This window comes from Aptenodytes patagonicus, chromosome 2 (genome assembly GCF_965638725.1).
Source record: "Aptenodytes patagonicus chromosome 2, bAptPat1.pri.cur, whole genome shotgun sequence".
NCBI lineage: Eukaryota > Metazoa > Chordata > Aves > Sphenisciformes > Spheniscidae > Aptenodytes > Aptenodytes patagonicus.
The window spans coordinates 44400984-44417541 of NC_134950.1; the positions used below are offsets into that span (position 1 = coordinate 44400984).

Sequence of the window (16558 nt, forward strand, 5' to 3'; positions counted from 1 at the left end):
AGATGCAATACTATACAGAGTAATTTGTCCATTTATATTTTATGAAAAACTTTTTGAGTCATCTTCAGTTTCTATTTACTTTCAGCCCTGGCGTCCCTGAGGAGATAACTATGAGGAGAAACGTTGCCAAGAATTAGCATAGTAGAAAATTACAATGTACTATTGTATTAAACTTTATCAAATACAGTATGAGGCCGCTGGTGTAAGGGAAGAAGGTGACTCAAGAAGTTTTCAGAATGTCTGTTGGTTAACTTGGAAATGGGATTCTTTGAAGAGTGATAGCTGTAGAACAGATTATTTTTTTCCCTTTTTTTTTTCTTTTTCTTTTTGTTTTCATTGCTTGCCACTCTCATGTTACCACCTTTGGGATAACAGGTTTATTAATTCTCTTTGAGTGAAACAAGTGCCTTTGATGTAGCTGATTAAGCTGATTTAAATTAAGTACTTGTATAATTTAATGGACATCCACAAAGTGAATCAGTAGATAATGGTTTTCTCTTAGTTCCAGTTACTAGAAAAGAAGAACCCATTGCCTCCTTTTTTTCTGCAAAACTTGTAAAACTTAAAACTTCTAGCCAGTTTGCTGAGGTGTAGTGAACCTTGCTTCAGGCATCTAAGTGGGAGGTTCAGCTTCTCTGTGTGGAGAAGGTAGACTTCCCTCAGGGGTCGTTCAAGGTTCTTTTTTTGAAAGGCTACTTGTCTGCATTAACAGATGGAGCGGATGGAGTCTAAAAGTTCGAGTTTGAATGTTCCCTGGTTGTGAATACGAGCAAACTCTTCAACTAGCTTCTACCTGAAATCATTTGCTAGCTATGTCGTAGTATTTAAAATTATTTTTTGGGATCTTTAAAAGGCTTAAGTATTTTCAGTCTATGTACAAAAAATAAGTAGAGGTTGCCCCAGAATAGAGAACATGGCTTATCTAAGTGACAGTCTAATAATATGACCTTAAAAAAACAAAACCAAAAACATTTTCTTAAATATTTTTTATTTTTCATGTTTAACTGCCTCCAGTTACTGCTTCTAAGTTGAAAAGAAAAAAGTGAAGACATTTTGAAAATGAACTTAATAACATACTGCAAATGCCGGAATCTGAAAATGATACTTGGTCTAACTTCAGGCCATTTTATATTATAATCTAGAGGTAGTCTGAGGAAACAAACAAACCAAACAAACCTATCTGTTGAAGAGCAATAGAAACAACTGATGAAGATGCATGTTACTGTTTCAGGAATTTTTGAGGAAAATCTTGCTGTTAAGAGGAATCGGAACTTCCATTTGCTACAGCTCCCCTCATTTATGGTTGGACTCGTCTCTTCTTCCCCTGCAAAGGTCAGGGATCAGTTGGCTGATTCAGACCAATTGAAATTCTGTTTTGGTAGGCCTAAGTCCTTGCTACACTGAGGGCTCAAATCAAGAGGAGAGGCATAATGGGTATAACACAGGGTTACACAAAACCTTTTGGAATGCTGTGGATTTTGTATTTTGCAGAGTTGTGTTAACACTTGACTAGAGGAGCTTTTTCTATACAGAATATTAGTCTTGAAAATGGAATCTTTTAAGTGCCTTGATAGGAGTTGAGAGATCCTTCACTACAAATTTTGTGCGTGCTAGTGTTTCCTGCCCCTTTTCTCAATATGGTGTCTCATAACAAAGGAGACTAGTTAGTAAAAACCTGCAACATTCCATATGTGCATCCGCTTAGGAGAGTCATCTCTGCCTATTAAGTCTTAGTAATGTGGAAGGTCCTGTGGTCCAGCAAATGACAGGCTCTAGTGAGTTAGGCGCTGGTTCTTTGCAGCAGCAGGTGTACGATACCTATTAGAAAATCTTTGAAAAGAACCGTGAGAATATGCTGTAACAGGTAAATGCAGTGCAACAAATAGTGTGTTATTTCTTCTTTCTAATGGGTTTGTTTAGGAGAAAGAAGCTAAACAGAAAGGAAAAGGTTGCGTAGTTTTAACTTTTGTTTGGTCTTTTTTCCCTCTCCTACTGTTCTACAACATGCCATTGTAAGTCCAAAGAAGAGATTGATGCTGTACAAAGCTGCTTGGTTTAGAACCAGCTAAGAGAGAGCAACCGTGGAGAGTGCTGCGTATTTCTTTGCGATAAAGAATTGCTGTCCTGAGGATGATAGAGCAGCTAATATAAAGAATCTGGTTAGTACTGGTTCAGTTAATTGAGTATCATTCTGATACTGTAGCATGCAGTACAAATAATGTGAGCTGTATTTTGTTTTCTTTTAATGCATCCGTTTGCAAAAAAGGGTATGTGTTACCATCTGGTTAGTCTTTGATTTCCCTACTGAACTATTTCCCTGATGCTACTTTTATTAGTTTAGATGTTAAACAAGTGTGACCTGCATTCCCCTTACTGTCCTGCAGCAGGCCTTTTGTAAGTGCTATTTAGCATTTAGTTTACAATTATTATTTCCTTACCTGATACATTTTGAATGTTAATAGATTTCATCTGCATTTTTAACTCTTTCCATGCATTTCCAGTGAAGGAGGTGTTGAATTGTATTTTTTTTTTTAAAGAAATTCATACTGGAGAACTTCATTCCAGAACTTAAATATGTTCAAACTAACCATACCGACTGATCTGAGATTTCTAGTTTTCCGATAGCGTTATACCTGACCTAACTTGCACCTACTGTAGAACATGTACAAGCTTGTTTACCATATGGTGTAGCAATAGCTCTCAGCTGCTAACACACTGTGTGCTGCTTTTATCACTCATGTGGTTGTGGGAAAAATGATGATAAATTTCATTTGAGGTTAGCATCTTATTTAACCTGAGTTGATTATTACAGGTACTAGGTTACTGCATCTAGACAAAATGGAATTAAACCTGAACTGACACAATCCCTTAAATGTTGTGGTGAGCACTGCTATATTTTTTTTTCCTTTCCCTCCCCCAAATCTGTCCCTGAAAGAAAAGGTATTCTTTTCCTTAAGGAATCATTCCTTTGTTGTTTGTTTTGTTTTTTTTCCCCCTTGGGCAGTACAAACAAAAAAGCTGCAGACAAAGTTTCTGTATGCTTGTCCAGTTCATGGCCCGGATCTAACCTGTGGGAAGATCCTATCTAGCTCCCAAATAATTTTAACAGCTTTTAATGTGTCTGTGTACGTGCAGGCCTTTCAGCTGGCAGATGCTGCGACCGTTGTGTGCATTGAGCACGATGTAGACGTGCCTGAAAACCACCTGTCGCTATGTGGCTTCAAGACACGAGACAGTCTTGCTGCGAAGTACGTGACACACAAATGCAGTGGCAGTTCTTGCTGTAACCGCGTCCCCGAGTGTCGTTTCAAGGAAAAGGCCTATCGCACCTATTCTACAAAATGTACATATTTTACAGTCCTCAGTTTACAACTTGGGCATCCACAGCATTCGACTGCTTTACTAATAATAGATTTGAGCAGCATGTATAAGCACCTTTCTGGATCTTAGTGGGGAATAATCTTCCTGTAACCTTCAGATACGCTTACCATTTTCTTAAAGTAAAGTAAACACTATTTTACAGTGAAAACAGTTTAATGACGCTGTTCTTTTCAACAAGTCACAGTAACAAGGCATATAACTCAACTGATGAACAGAATTTCGCTGATAGTACATAACTTGTCCCGCTGGGACACAAGATCTAGACTGGTTTTAAGACTTCGAAGCACTGTAGCGCATTACAGTGTGATACTTGGCCAATGCAAAAGTTGATCTCCGGCTCTGCTGTACTGACTCTGAACTCGTCAATCCTGAACTTACTCTAAAATTGCAATCTGAAATCCTAGCTCCATTTTACACAGAACTAACTCTTTAGGGAAAGACTTTAAGAAAAGCCTTTTCCATTCCAGGGAAGGGGGGATTTTCCATCCGTTTGAAGCTAACAAAATCAAGTGCCTGCTGTAATGCTGAGCCTTCTGGCAGCTGAAGAAAAGCTTGAACATCGGAAGCGAGTTACCGGTGGCGTGTTTTGCAGTGCGTTATGCGTTGTACGAACGGGACAGCGGACCGAGGCCGGCTGGCAGTGCTCGCTGCCTGCAGACCAGCGACAGCAGCAATGCTGCGAGCTGGAGAGGGTGACACGTTGTAAGAGGTCAGAGCCTTTAACTGTACGGGTTTTGGGCTTTTGGAGGGGGACGAGACTCACCCACGTGGCCCCTCCCCACCCGGGGCGCCGTGCCGCCCCTGCAGCCCCCACCGCCGCCCGCCCGCCCCGCCGGCGCGCCCGTCGTCTCGGCCTTCCGCAGCACTGCCTGGCTCCTGCGGCCGGCGCTCGACGCGCGCTGCCTGGCGCCGCCGCTCTGGCTGCTGGGTCGGGGCGCTGCGCCGCGGCCTGGCTCCGCTCCTGCCCGCGGAGCTCGGCGGCGGCCCCGGCCGCTTCCCGCGCCCCGAGGTGAGGTGAGGTGAGGGGGGTCTGCTCCGCGGGCTTCAGCTCCCGCGGGCCGCCGCAGCCATGACGACGGAGGACGAGATCATCCGCATCGCCAAGAAGATGGACAAGATGGTGCAGAAGAAGAACGCGGTGAGCGGGGGCGGGACGGGACGGGACGGGAGGCGGCTCGGCGGCGCGGAGCCGCCGCGGGCCCCGGGCCGGCCCCGCGCTCCCTCCTTCCCGCCGCGCGGCGCCCGGGGCCCGGCCGGCGGTGCTTGGCCCGCCTCCGTTGCTCCCTCGGCTGCCTGGCGGCCTCGGCGGCTTCCTCGCCGCCCTCCTCGCCGCCCCGCGCGGCTGGCGGGGGTGCGGCGGCTCCTCTCCGCCCCGCACCGCCGCGGGGGGATGTGGAGCCGCCGGCCGGCCCGCTGCGGGGTGGCCCTCGCCCTGTCAGCCGGCCCTCCCCGGCCGACTGCCCCCGGCCGCCCTCCGCAGCGCCGGCCGGCGGCGGGCAGGGAGCGGTGCCCTCCCCCCGCTCCAGCGCGGCTTCGAGCCCGGCGCCTTGGGCCGAGAGGAGGTTCCAGCCCGGGCACCGACCCGGGCTCCAACCGGCGTTTCCCTCCGCTTCCCATTCAGTACAGCGGCGATATTGGCCCTGCTCGAGAGTTGTACGTGAAGTGATTTGGGAAGCCCAGTCAGCTAGAGGAGAATGCCTGCAGAGGTGCTCTCCGTTGGATGGGTTGGTTTTGCTTTCAAGGGTGAAAGCTGGAGTTTTCTGTGGGGTGTGCGAACTAAAAGTATGATTGAGGAACCCTAATCCTGCTTTGGCAGGGTGACCGGAGTTGGGTGGACGAACTGCTTGCTGAAACAGATGGGGGATGTCAGCCACCTTTTTTTTTTTTTTTTTTTTTTTTAAACCTGAAACAAAGTATGAATATATTTTTTACCATGTTTATTAATTCAGGTAGTTCTGCCTCAGAGTGGAGGTAGAATTTAGTTGGGTAGAATTCAGTTAGCTTAGTTCACGTGTTATTCTCGTGTATGCCCTTGATTTAGAACTTACTTAGATAACATATAACATCTATGCTATCCCTACAAAACGTCAAAATAAGTAAAATCAGAGTGTGCAGCAACAGTCAAATACCTGATTATGATTGCACATAAAATAGCATACAAGTAAACTATAAACTTCATTTACCGCTTCTTTATCAGGTGGGCATATTGTTATTCTCTTGTAACTTGTATATTTGTGATTGCTGCTCTTGCTACAAACAATTATTTTAGTACATAAAATTAAAATTTTTCTATATGTTATGATACTGCATTAAATGCTCAATATTACTGATAGTTCAGAACTGAGCTGTGTGGAATTTCAGTTTGTAGAAGTCTTAATGGATGCAGCAATGTTTTTTTTTTTTCCCCTGTTTTAACATAATGGAAATTATAAATAACTTTTTAAAATAAGATTTGCAGATTTATAGAAATGCTGATTGCATTAAACTGATGAAGTTTGGTTCAGAATCCAAACAAATTCGTTGCAAGCACACACAGGCCATGCTTTGTTGTGTTTCAAAATCCTTGATGTTCCATAGTATTGTATGGTTTAGCTCTAATACATTTGAACCCTCTAATGATATAGTGTGGAAACAGGAGCCTCGTCTAGTGGAAAGAATTTTTTACAACCAATGTTTATTCACTTGATTATTTTTTTTCCTTTTTGGCCCCTCCCTCTTTCTTTTTGTTTCTATTCCTCATGCTTTTTCAGCACAAAAGAACTCAGTCTCACTTTCCCGACTTTAAAATGGGAGTAGTGGTTCTTTCCTATGAGGTGTCGAAAAGATGAAAACATACCAACTGTGAAATATTTCAGTGTCGTGGCAATGAGAATGATAAAGTGCAGTTAATTCAATTTTATTTGGAAGAACTTCTGACAATAGAAAGAAAATGGCAGCTCCCAGGTAATATGGGAACAACTGTTGACGCTGGGCAGCATTGCTGCAGCGATACCAGAGATGTTCCTGGTGACCACAGGGTATTTCTCTGTCATCTGGGAGGCTTAGGAGTTTGGATGTAATTCCTAGCAGCAACTGGGGACATGTATTCACGCTGTAGCGCATGTAAGCTAATTAATTTTCAAAGCTCTAGGGAGCAGTGCGGTGTCTTTGCTGGGGTCAGCGTAGGTCTGCTGTGGCCAAACGCAGTGCGCACAGCTGGGCCAGGCTGTGCCTGGCTGGAGCCAGCGGCTGGGTCTTCATCTTTGCCCCCGTCCCAGGAGCGAGAGCGCGGGCAGCACCAGAAGCAGTTGTGCTTTTGTACTTTGTTGGAACAGAGCTCGTTCGTTCCAGCTTGTTACCGCACACAAGTGGCTCTGTTGTTAGTTTGATGCTGTCTCAAAAACCTTCTAAGGCTGAGGCCTTGAGCTGCCTCTGTGGCCCATAGCGGAGATCTGACAGTTTATCCAAAGTGCACGTGTGTACCGCGATAAAAACTCTTAGTTGTATGATAGGAGAGGAAGTACATCAGTATTTAACCCAGGAGATGTCTCTGTGTTTTTCTTACTAGTCTTCGTCATTTATAAGGTATTTCTTCTTTAATTGCACAATGTGATTTCCTACCTAATCCTGCCCTGCAGTTAAAATGTTAACTTTAGCAAAATTATTAAGATCATTTCTATGAAGAGGTACTTCATTGTCTCACAAAGATGAAGCTGGATTGAGAAATGCATTCTTACACAAGTACCCGCTGGATAATGATGCTCCTGACAACCTCTTGTTTTCCTTGCTCTGTTTTTACTCAACAAGAAGAGGTATTTGGTGTATGTCTTTGAGAATGATTTGATGAAACCCATCAATAAAAGAAAAAAAAAAAAAGCTTTGATACCTTTTTACTCTGAAGTTGTCAAGACTCGGATGGCAAGAGATGCTTCCTCTCTCATACAAAAGGTGACTCTGTGGCTTGTGGCAAAATGCTGTTTGGCATTTCTTTTGATGAGTTGGAAAGGCAGGCCGTGCAGGCACCCTTCCTGAGTCAGACTCTTGGTGATTTGCCTTGACTAAGGATTTAATTGTAGCTGTGCCGATTTCATAACTATTTTAGTGAAGTGTTATATGCAGTTCTTTTGTTTTGAAGGACAAAATAATAATGCAATGTTGTATTTAATACACTGTGAGATAAATATTTCTGCTGTTACTTCAAATATTGGTTGTATGTTTGAGATAGATATTACTCCTTCAGAATAACTGTGATTGGATTAAAACACATGTAGTGCCTTCCTTATAGCTTTTGTTGCACCTAAGTACACTTTTCTTCCATTAAGCTGCTGTAATGAATAAGTATGAAAAATAAGGTTGCACCCATGAGTTAAAAAAATCAAGAACAGTTGAGTAAGTTTAGAGAAGAAAATGTAAAATTGTCCATGTTATTAAATGTTTGCTCCCTTAAGTAGAACAGAACTATAACTGGATAGCTCTGCTGTCTTCAGAAATGTACTCCATTTTCTATTGCCTGAAGCATAGCTTTAAAATATGAATATAGAACATCATTCTGGTGTTATGATCTGATCAACTGAGAGAAGCTGAGAGGAGTAATTACTGAATCTGTATGAAGCTGACTTCTGTTATTTCAAGTAACAGTTGGCTGGAAGCCAACCAGCCTAGTGGAATGGGGCATTGCCTTTCATTTTCTATAAAATTATAGTGATGCCTTTAAAAGAAGATTTATAATAATGTTTTTAATGGTTGTTGTTTTTTTTTTTTAAACAGAGAAGTCTTACATTAGAAAAATAGGAATTACAAGTTTTACTGTGCAACTTCCACTTTGGTTTTGAGGCAAAGAGGGCATTTGACTTTATGCTAAGAAAAGTGGTTATGAAAAACTGTTTAGTTGCTGTGAGTTTAAACTCAAATTTAATTTTAAAGCATCTGATTCATGGTACGCTTAATATAATTGATGAGAGAAGAGTGAAGGCTAAGAAAGCGTTAGTGCATTAGAAATTTTGGTAATTTGGTACCGAAAAGAGCATGAAATGTAGGTGACATCTGTGTAGAGAGTACCTGGGTTTTTTCACTTCTTGCATGGTTTGTTAACCTACTGTGTATCAAGTTACTAGTTGTGGAAGGTGTTTAGACTGGGAATAATAGTTGTTTTGACATGTACAATTGGAAAGGGATTTTACAGAGGCAAAGAAATTTTGACTAGACTGTATTTCTAAGATGAGGTGAAGAGAGTGCTACTTTGCATTACAGTATCATTGTTATGCTGAAATTACAGACTACGATAACCTGTGTTTATTTTGAAATCACTGTGTACAGTTTGCTAATAACTTAATTGGTTTGGAGGTAAGTGTTATCGGATTATATTTTTGAAAATGGCACATTGACTTTTGTCATCATTTTGTTTCAGCTAAGAAAATTTTCTTGAATTTGATTTTGTTTTGTAGCAGTGAAGATAATTAGCTTGCTTTACTTGGATCTATGTTTGCATAGAAGAAACCACGCTTATGGCTGTTTAGAGTAAGAAATGGTTTAGTATGCTAACTGAATTTAGCACCTCAAAACAGCGTGACATCTCCCAGTCTTGCATCATTGCTGCTCAAATTGTATGGTTAAAACTGGAGAAGTTTTGTACATCATGAATAAAAGTTAAATAAGACTTTTTGCTATGATGGCAAAATAGTAAAACTTTAGTTTTATAAGTGAATTGAGTTTGTGTAAGGTGGGGCATAGTGAGATGTTTGTTTTTAGAGGCTTCTTTGCTGTCAGATGTGTTTGAAAAACAGAGGTGGTAGCAGACATTTGAAGGCGTCCAAAGCTGTGTCTGTTTGGATGTGACACAGAAGTTCCACTTTCATCTTTCTCAGCCTCTTGATGGTTATTTTATGTGCTATCTTTAGTGGTTAAATTGTAAGACCTGCAGATGCAGCAGGAGATTAGAAGAGTTTCCTTACAACAGGTGTCATATTAGAAGTTGATTAGGGAGAATTTAAAAATAAAGGCAAGCAAAATGCATATTAAAGTAAACAAAATAGGATGAGTTGAGAGAGAGGTAAGGAAAGAGAAAGGAATCAAATTCCAAAGATCTGCAAGTTGGAAATTTTGTAGGGTTTATTTCCAAACCTCATGAATTTAAAAAAAAAAAAAAAAAAAAAAAAAAAAGGCAGGAAGTAATGGGCTTAGCCTGGGTAGAGTGGCCTCTTACATGCGAAGGCGGTTGCCTTTTTGCTGTTCATAGCTCAGAGGTTCAGAACCATATGCACTTGAATAACAGCAAAATCATCTCAACCTTTAGGAGGTTGCTGTAGTCTGACAACCCGTGTGCACAGTAAGAAGTGGATGGTGCGAAGCTTTACTTAAGTAGAGGTGGTAAATCATCAAGGATGTAGAGGTTAAAGTAAATTATGGAGCTCACATTTATGAAAACTTTTTTTTTTTTAAGTAAGGCCGACATCGCCAAGGAATTAATTGTTAGTCAGAGTAGCTGTGTATAGAGTTTATTAATGCCTAACAGTACAGTCTCTGAAATTAACTCAGCTATCTAGAAAGTTGCTGCTTACACAGCAGGAGTTTGTACCTTTCCTTATGGTCTTAGCAGGGGAAAAGGAAAAAAGAAAAAAACACGACAGCTGAATAATAAACAAGTGCATTAGCTCAGATGTTGTAGTACGTTAGAATGGGCTCTGGCTTCTAGTTTGGAACATGTTGATGCTTGGCCAGTCTGCTATAGGCTGAAGAGTGTTGTCTGCACTAATCTACGCAGCCTAATCGATGTATTTCATTGAATTAATATTTAAACTTAATAGTTGAAAATACGACTTGAAAGCAAGTCTTGTCCAGCTTTTTTGGGGGGGCATTTTTTGGTAGACACACTCACAAAGTTGTCTTTTTTTACTGGGGAAACTAGCTGTGTCTAGTAAAATAGTGTAATCTGATCACAGTTTTTAAACCAGTAAACTTTTCTGGCTTTACCACACCACCACAAATACAGTTAAGAATGTTGGCTATATATGTTTTATATATATATAGTTATATGTCCATATATATATATATATGCATTATTGATGGCCTATGCAGAGCTTCTCAACTCCAAGGTCTTGTGCTAAAACAGGTGAGGTTGTTCTGAACTGAAAATTGCTGTTGTTGCCTGGCTTGTTTCTGATGCTGTTAAGTGAAGTACCCTTGAGGCTGTTTTCTTAAGGATGTGTGTTAGTTAAGTAGTAATTGACAGAATGCTTTAGCTGGCATTTGAATTACATGGGATAAAACTTCTCTAGTCTTGGAGTGAATACTTTGATTTCTGAGTTAAGGCCTGTTAGTGCTTAGAGTTTATTTGTATCTTTGTAGGACAAGAACATTCTTTGTCCTAGAGTTGTTCTGTGGATAAATTGAGAACTGATGGTTTGAATCCAATCTGGGACCTTGAAGGCAGATAAGAGTATGCTGTTGATATTATATTTAAAGTACCTGATTGCTACTAAATTGAGGTTTTTTTCCTTTTTTTCTTTTTTGCAGGCTGGAGCTCTTGATTTATTGAAGGAGCTTAAGAATATTCCCATGACCCTTGAGTTGTTACAGGTATGATTTTCTTATTGTTGTTATGTTGCAAATATTAACTCCATAATGATGAAGGTGAAGCCAGCAAATTTGGAGGGAGGTTGCGCTATTAAAGTAGATTCCTATGTAGAAACTCCTTGGAAGAATCGGTGTTGTTATAGGGTAACTAGTCTTATTTCACCCTGATTTAGGGCACTTATCTTAAGTGTTTTCTTCCAGTAGCAAGCTCTTAAAGCTTTTCTTTCTGTTTAAGTTGAAAATAGTGGATTTTGTCATGGACAAAGGGGAAGAGCTGCTTATAAACTTACCTTACGTATAATTTTAGGTTCTTATTAACACAAATGTGATGTATTTCCTTCCTTCTGAAGGAGAATGCACCCAATTACAGCTGATACCTTCTTTTCTTATGTAGTTAGTTCTGGTTTTGGATTGTAAGTGAGGAGAAGCATAGTTCATACTTTCAGGCAAGTTGTATTTAACCATTTCCTTCCCCCTGCCCCCAAACTCGAGTAGTGTATTTCTTAAGGTAATTATGCTACTATTACTACTCCCCTTTCACTCCCCTGGGCAGGAGTGATGGTGTGGTACAATCTCTCTCACTTGCATGCATACTCTCTCTAATTTTGCTTATACCTGCATCTCTAAGATAGTATTTTATATATTATTTATAAATTCTTTCAAAAAGTAACTCAGTGAACTTTATTTGCATGTCAGGTTTCAGAGTTTGTCATGTAATTTATCAATGAACAACTTTTGTTCCAAAGTAACTAGATACTTTCTATCTCTGAAAATTTTCAAATGGCAGAGGTAAATGTAAGACCTGATTTGCTGTGGTAGCCACATAAATTGGAAGAGACTGAAAAGTAGCTTTTTTCTAAGTGACAATTAATGGTCACAGATACAGAATTAGCTATAAAGTTCAAATTTTAAGTGTCAGTAGCAATGTCTTTCTTGACATATGCACCCTGTATATTTGCAGAATGTACTTAGTATGTTATTAATAATACTGTTTGTGACAGAAAATAGGAATTTGAAAGTGTCACCTTCATGCATGAATGAGCATGGCTGATATGATGCTGCAACCTTCTCCCCTATGTCCAAACTCCTTCCTTAAAAAGAACAAAACAAAACAAAACAAAAACATCGGAAAAAAAACCCCTCAAGCCCCACACAAAACAACAACAAAACCCAGAAAAAACATCTGTTAACCTGATTCTTTTGAGTTTCTTTGTGCAGGTCTTAATACAAAGTATTTATGTAGTAATGTTTTTTGCCTTTGGAATGACAAATCTCTCTGCAAGTGCTCCACAAACTCTGTAAATGCTGCTATGCAAACCTGTTCAGCTTAGTGTGAAGAATGAGACTAGAAGGGGAAGCTTTACACAGAACAGCAGAACAATTTTGCCCTTGAACTGTGAGGATCTGAAGAGTGTACAAGTAGATAACTTATTCTTTTTTTAGTTGCAATGAAACCTCAGTAATGTTAGCAACAGAGGAGGACTCTTAATCTTGCTAAGTACAAACAAACTCAACTGTCTGCTTTTTAGGGCACTTGTGTGACCCTGACTTAATTTATATAGGGTTGCATATTAATTCTGTCCAGTTTTCTGTCCTACTTGAAAGAAGCTTATTTATTCCCATCCATATGACAGGTACCTGTTTTTAGAGTGAAATAATATTTGCAGTAAAAGGTTGTTTTTAATCTGTATTGTGGCGGGCGCCATATGAGTTTGTAAAGAAGATTTCTGTGTTACAGTAGGTCTAAAGGGATCAGGTGTTTTAATATACTCTTTTGTAGTAGATTGACTGTAGCTTTGATAAGAAGTTTTTCTTAAGTATCCACTGCTGTATTCAAAACAGTTCCATTGCATAAGATTGCATTTAGCAACATGTTTAGACTCAAATTTACATTATTTTTGTTGAGAGTCATACAAATATATAAAACCTGCTGTAAATTCTCTATGTTAGTCTCCCAAATTTGCTTAAGCAATGGAAGACTCAGAGCAACAGTTGAAATGCTAAGTAATCATACGCATGGCTCTGGTAGTGGATCATTAGTGTGCTAATGTCAAGAAGGGTGACGATCATGAGAAAGTGGGAGCACTAACTTCCTCTATGGAGATTGAGATATCTATTGATGTGTTTGAACTGATGAAATGCAAGACACAAGTGAAAAGCATGCTTCCACACCTGTTTTCAAGCAGTTTTGAAACTGGCTACATTGAGAAAAGCACTGCTAGCTGATATGATAGTTTCATTATTCCTGTGTAATAAGAGAAGTGACAATTTTTCCTGTAACACGACTGTTGCTTCAGTCTGAGCTGGCGAGGTCCTCTGAACAATTTACAGGTATGTGGAATAGGAAGGTGCACATCAGTAGTCTGGACTTGTGCTTGGGTCTTGTGTCTTTCTTGCCTGATATTTGTCACAGAGAGCTGAAGTGGTTACAGACAATAATAAGACTGTGTCATATCTAATGAGTTTATGTAAGCAAGCTGATCCTTGATCAGCTAGGCGGGGAGCCAGTAGCCTTCCTCACATGTGATTTATCCGGTGGTCAGAATTGCAAATCTGTTCAGCAGCTGCACAGTATTAAAGGCGTCATGTCCCTGGTGCTAATTGTGGGTAGTGGCAGCTAACAGAGAGACAGACGGTCTTTATTTTAACAAACAGGTTTTACTGGAAATTACACACGTGTATGCACAACTAGGCTGTGATGTATGGTCCTTGTTAATGGCTTCTTGCCAGTTCATTGGTGAGCTGGGGAGACCTCGGAACCTGGAGGTGGTTATTCTCCAGGGGCTGATTTGGCCCTGCTTTGGTCCAGGTGCTCACCAATTCTCTGTCCTCATACTCTCTTACAATTTAAAGTTGACAACACCTCTGCTTGCTTCAGTGGTTGCTTTTCTTCCCCAACTATGTGCCTTACATTTTCTCATTTGGTCTGGTTTAGAGAAGAGTAGCTGCCACTGTATGCTTTGTTTTGGGTTCAGTCATAGATTACTTATGCTAACTGTTGCTCCTGCCAGCTGAAGGCTGCTTGGCCTACAGCTTGAATGCTTCAGGAGTGAAAACAGCTGTCTTATGCTGTCTCTGAGCCTCTTTACTCTCAGAAAGCAGATGAAAAGTGCTCTAGAATTTGAAGTGGGGAAGAATGATCCATTAAAAATGCATTTTGGACAAGGTGAGGAAGGTTTTAATATACCTGCACACTTATAAACTGGCGCAGAGATAAAGCATTTCCACAGGTTACACTGGGCTAGGCAAAAATACTGGAGTTTTCCACTTAAAATGGCTCTCACAAGAACAGCTCTGTAGGCTGGAAGACTGAGGAAATTTCAAATGCTGACAGCTGGTTTGTCATTAAAGCAGAGTCATTTTGAGAATATAACACTGATCTGTTGTGATTACCTGTGTCAGTTTGCAGGCAAATAAATTGGTAGATCACTCCTTCCCCTCTCTTTAGGAGAGGCCAGATCAAGTGCTCTATAAAAGCAAACAAATGAACTATCTATGTACTGCCTTAAGAAAGCTGGCAGTTTACACAGTTACCATAATCTGTTTCTCTTGTGTGATCAGAGGAAGAAGTTAATTTATACAATTAATTTTGAGTTTTACTTGAGTTTTTGAGTTTTACTTACCTAGGTAAGTCTGTAAGTTGGTGTCTTTCCTTTTTGCTGATGAGAGTAGGCCATGGTTGTGCCCAGTTATCAGTGGAGGGTTGTTTTTTTTTTTTTTGTAGATACACTTTTCTCATTCAGGTATGATGAGTATTTTATGGAGTTCCAAGCACATGTTATTCTTTATTGTCTGAACATAATGTCCAGAGTATGTGTTTAACATGTCAAGAGAGTTGGCCAGTCCTGTTAGTCTGAGTGGGCAGAGTCCATCTTGAAACACTTTAGTTGCAGGTGAGTAACCATCTGTTTTCTTTAATTCAAAATATATGTTTAGTGCTGATGCTCAGACCTGAGGTTATTTGATGTGATTCCTTTGCTGAAATAGCTACTGAGTATTTCAGTACATTTCCAGTCATTTAGCACATCCATGGTGCCCCAAAAAGTGTTGTGTGGGTTGTATGGAGTAATTTACAGGAACAAATCATTTCCATTTTTAGTGAGCCACAAAGATTTAAATTTTCCTTTAAAGGAGAAGGAAATTTATGATGAACTACTGCAAAAGTAGGTAGAATAATTTATATTTAGTGAGTCCTGTAAAAAGTAAATGCAACAAAACCGAGCACCTTAAGAACAATTTTAAAAATTTAGTCATCAATCAAAATATGAAATGATAATAAAATACTTAGTTGTATTGTTAAACACTTTTCTCGTCTCATGAAACTGAAAGTGTGGAAATGTTCTACTTGTTAGATTAACACGTTAGTCAGAAGTCTTCTAAAATGAAACTTTTGTTGCTGTTGAGCTAAATTTATGTCCTCATCTTCTGAGTCATAAAAGGAGTGGATTGTAAATTAATCTCCTCTTCACTCTATAGGTGGCAGTAGTGCCAAAGGTTTAAAGCCTGTCACTATCTTGGCCTTTTCAGGGGGATAGGCTGGTCTTACTGTTTCTATCTAAAAGCAGAACTCTCTGTGCTTAAGATTTTAAAGAATTTCAGTATTGCCAAAATTATTAGGAATCTAAAACGTGGTTGCTCCAAACTGATACTACAGCTTCTTCTACAGTCACTAAACGGGATTTCTAAGAGTATGAAGTCACTGAAGCAGCTGGCAAGCTTTTGATCATGCCAAAATATAAATATGGTCATTGCTTCACTGAAAAATAAGGTTTTGAGGCTAGAACCTTTGCTAAAAATTTTATATAACATTAAGATGTAGATATGATTTTCACATTGTTAGATGTTTTGAATGTCATACTTAGTTTAGGTAAGTAGTTCTGCAGAGCTTTTTGAAATGGTTTGGGAGCAAAAATCTTCTGATTGACTCCCCTTAACCCTTCTGCCTCCCAGCCCCGCCCAAAACTTCTGTGGTGGAAACAAATGGTAATACTGTTGTATTTCTTTTTAAAATGTCCATGTTGTTAAAATAATTTTTATAAAGGCTTGCAGCATTTAATCTTGATATTCTTAAAAAAAACCCCAATAAACCAAAAACAAAGAAAAAAAAGATACTTTTAAAAAATGATGTCAAAGTACAACTTTATATATGTTAATTTGTTAAATTATCTTCATGTCACCTTTTATAGCGTATATTTTTATTTCTGTTGCAGTCTACCAGAATTGGAATGTCAGTGAATGCGATACGCAAGCAAAGCACGGATGAAGAAGTTACATCTTTAGCAAAATCTCTTATCAAGTCTTGGAAGAAACTGTTAGGTATGGTGACACAAACTTTTTTTCCCCTGCTCTTGCATGTTTTAACTGTATGCAGTCTTGATGCAAATCCTTTGACACTGCCTTGCTTTAGATATATTTGTGCTGTTGCGTAAGTATTGAAACTTTCTGCACTGATGTACTTGTTTTTTACTCTTTGACTATCACCAGTGTGTTACTGTGCAAGCGTATTCAGAGAAAAAGTTAATACGTTTTTACTGGGGCTGGCAAGCAGTAGGAAGTCAGCTTCTGTGACATGACTCATTTCTGAAGTCTCGTTGCCTGCTGTTGAGCTAGAGTGACTGTACTGCAG

At 39.9% G+C, this 16558-nt stretch overlaps 1 protein-coding gene across 1 annotated transcript in view; it reads left to right on the top strand.

Annotated features, from left to right (window-relative positions):
- The first annotated feature begins 4317 nt into the window (after positions 1–4317).
- TCEA1 (transcription elongation factor A1) overlaps positions 4318–16558 on the top strand; it is a 30032-nt gene continuing 17791 nt past the window's right edge. Inside the window, exons 1-3 of the mRNA XM_076329709.1 lie at positions 4318–4519; positions 10873–10935; positions 16143–16248. Coding sequence (XP_076185824.1) covers positions 4451–4519; positions 10873–10935; positions 16143–16248 — 238 coding nt within the window. The 5' untranslated portion in view covers positions 4318–4450. The remainder of the gene's footprint in view (positions 4520–10872; positions 10936–16142; positions 16249–16558) is intronic.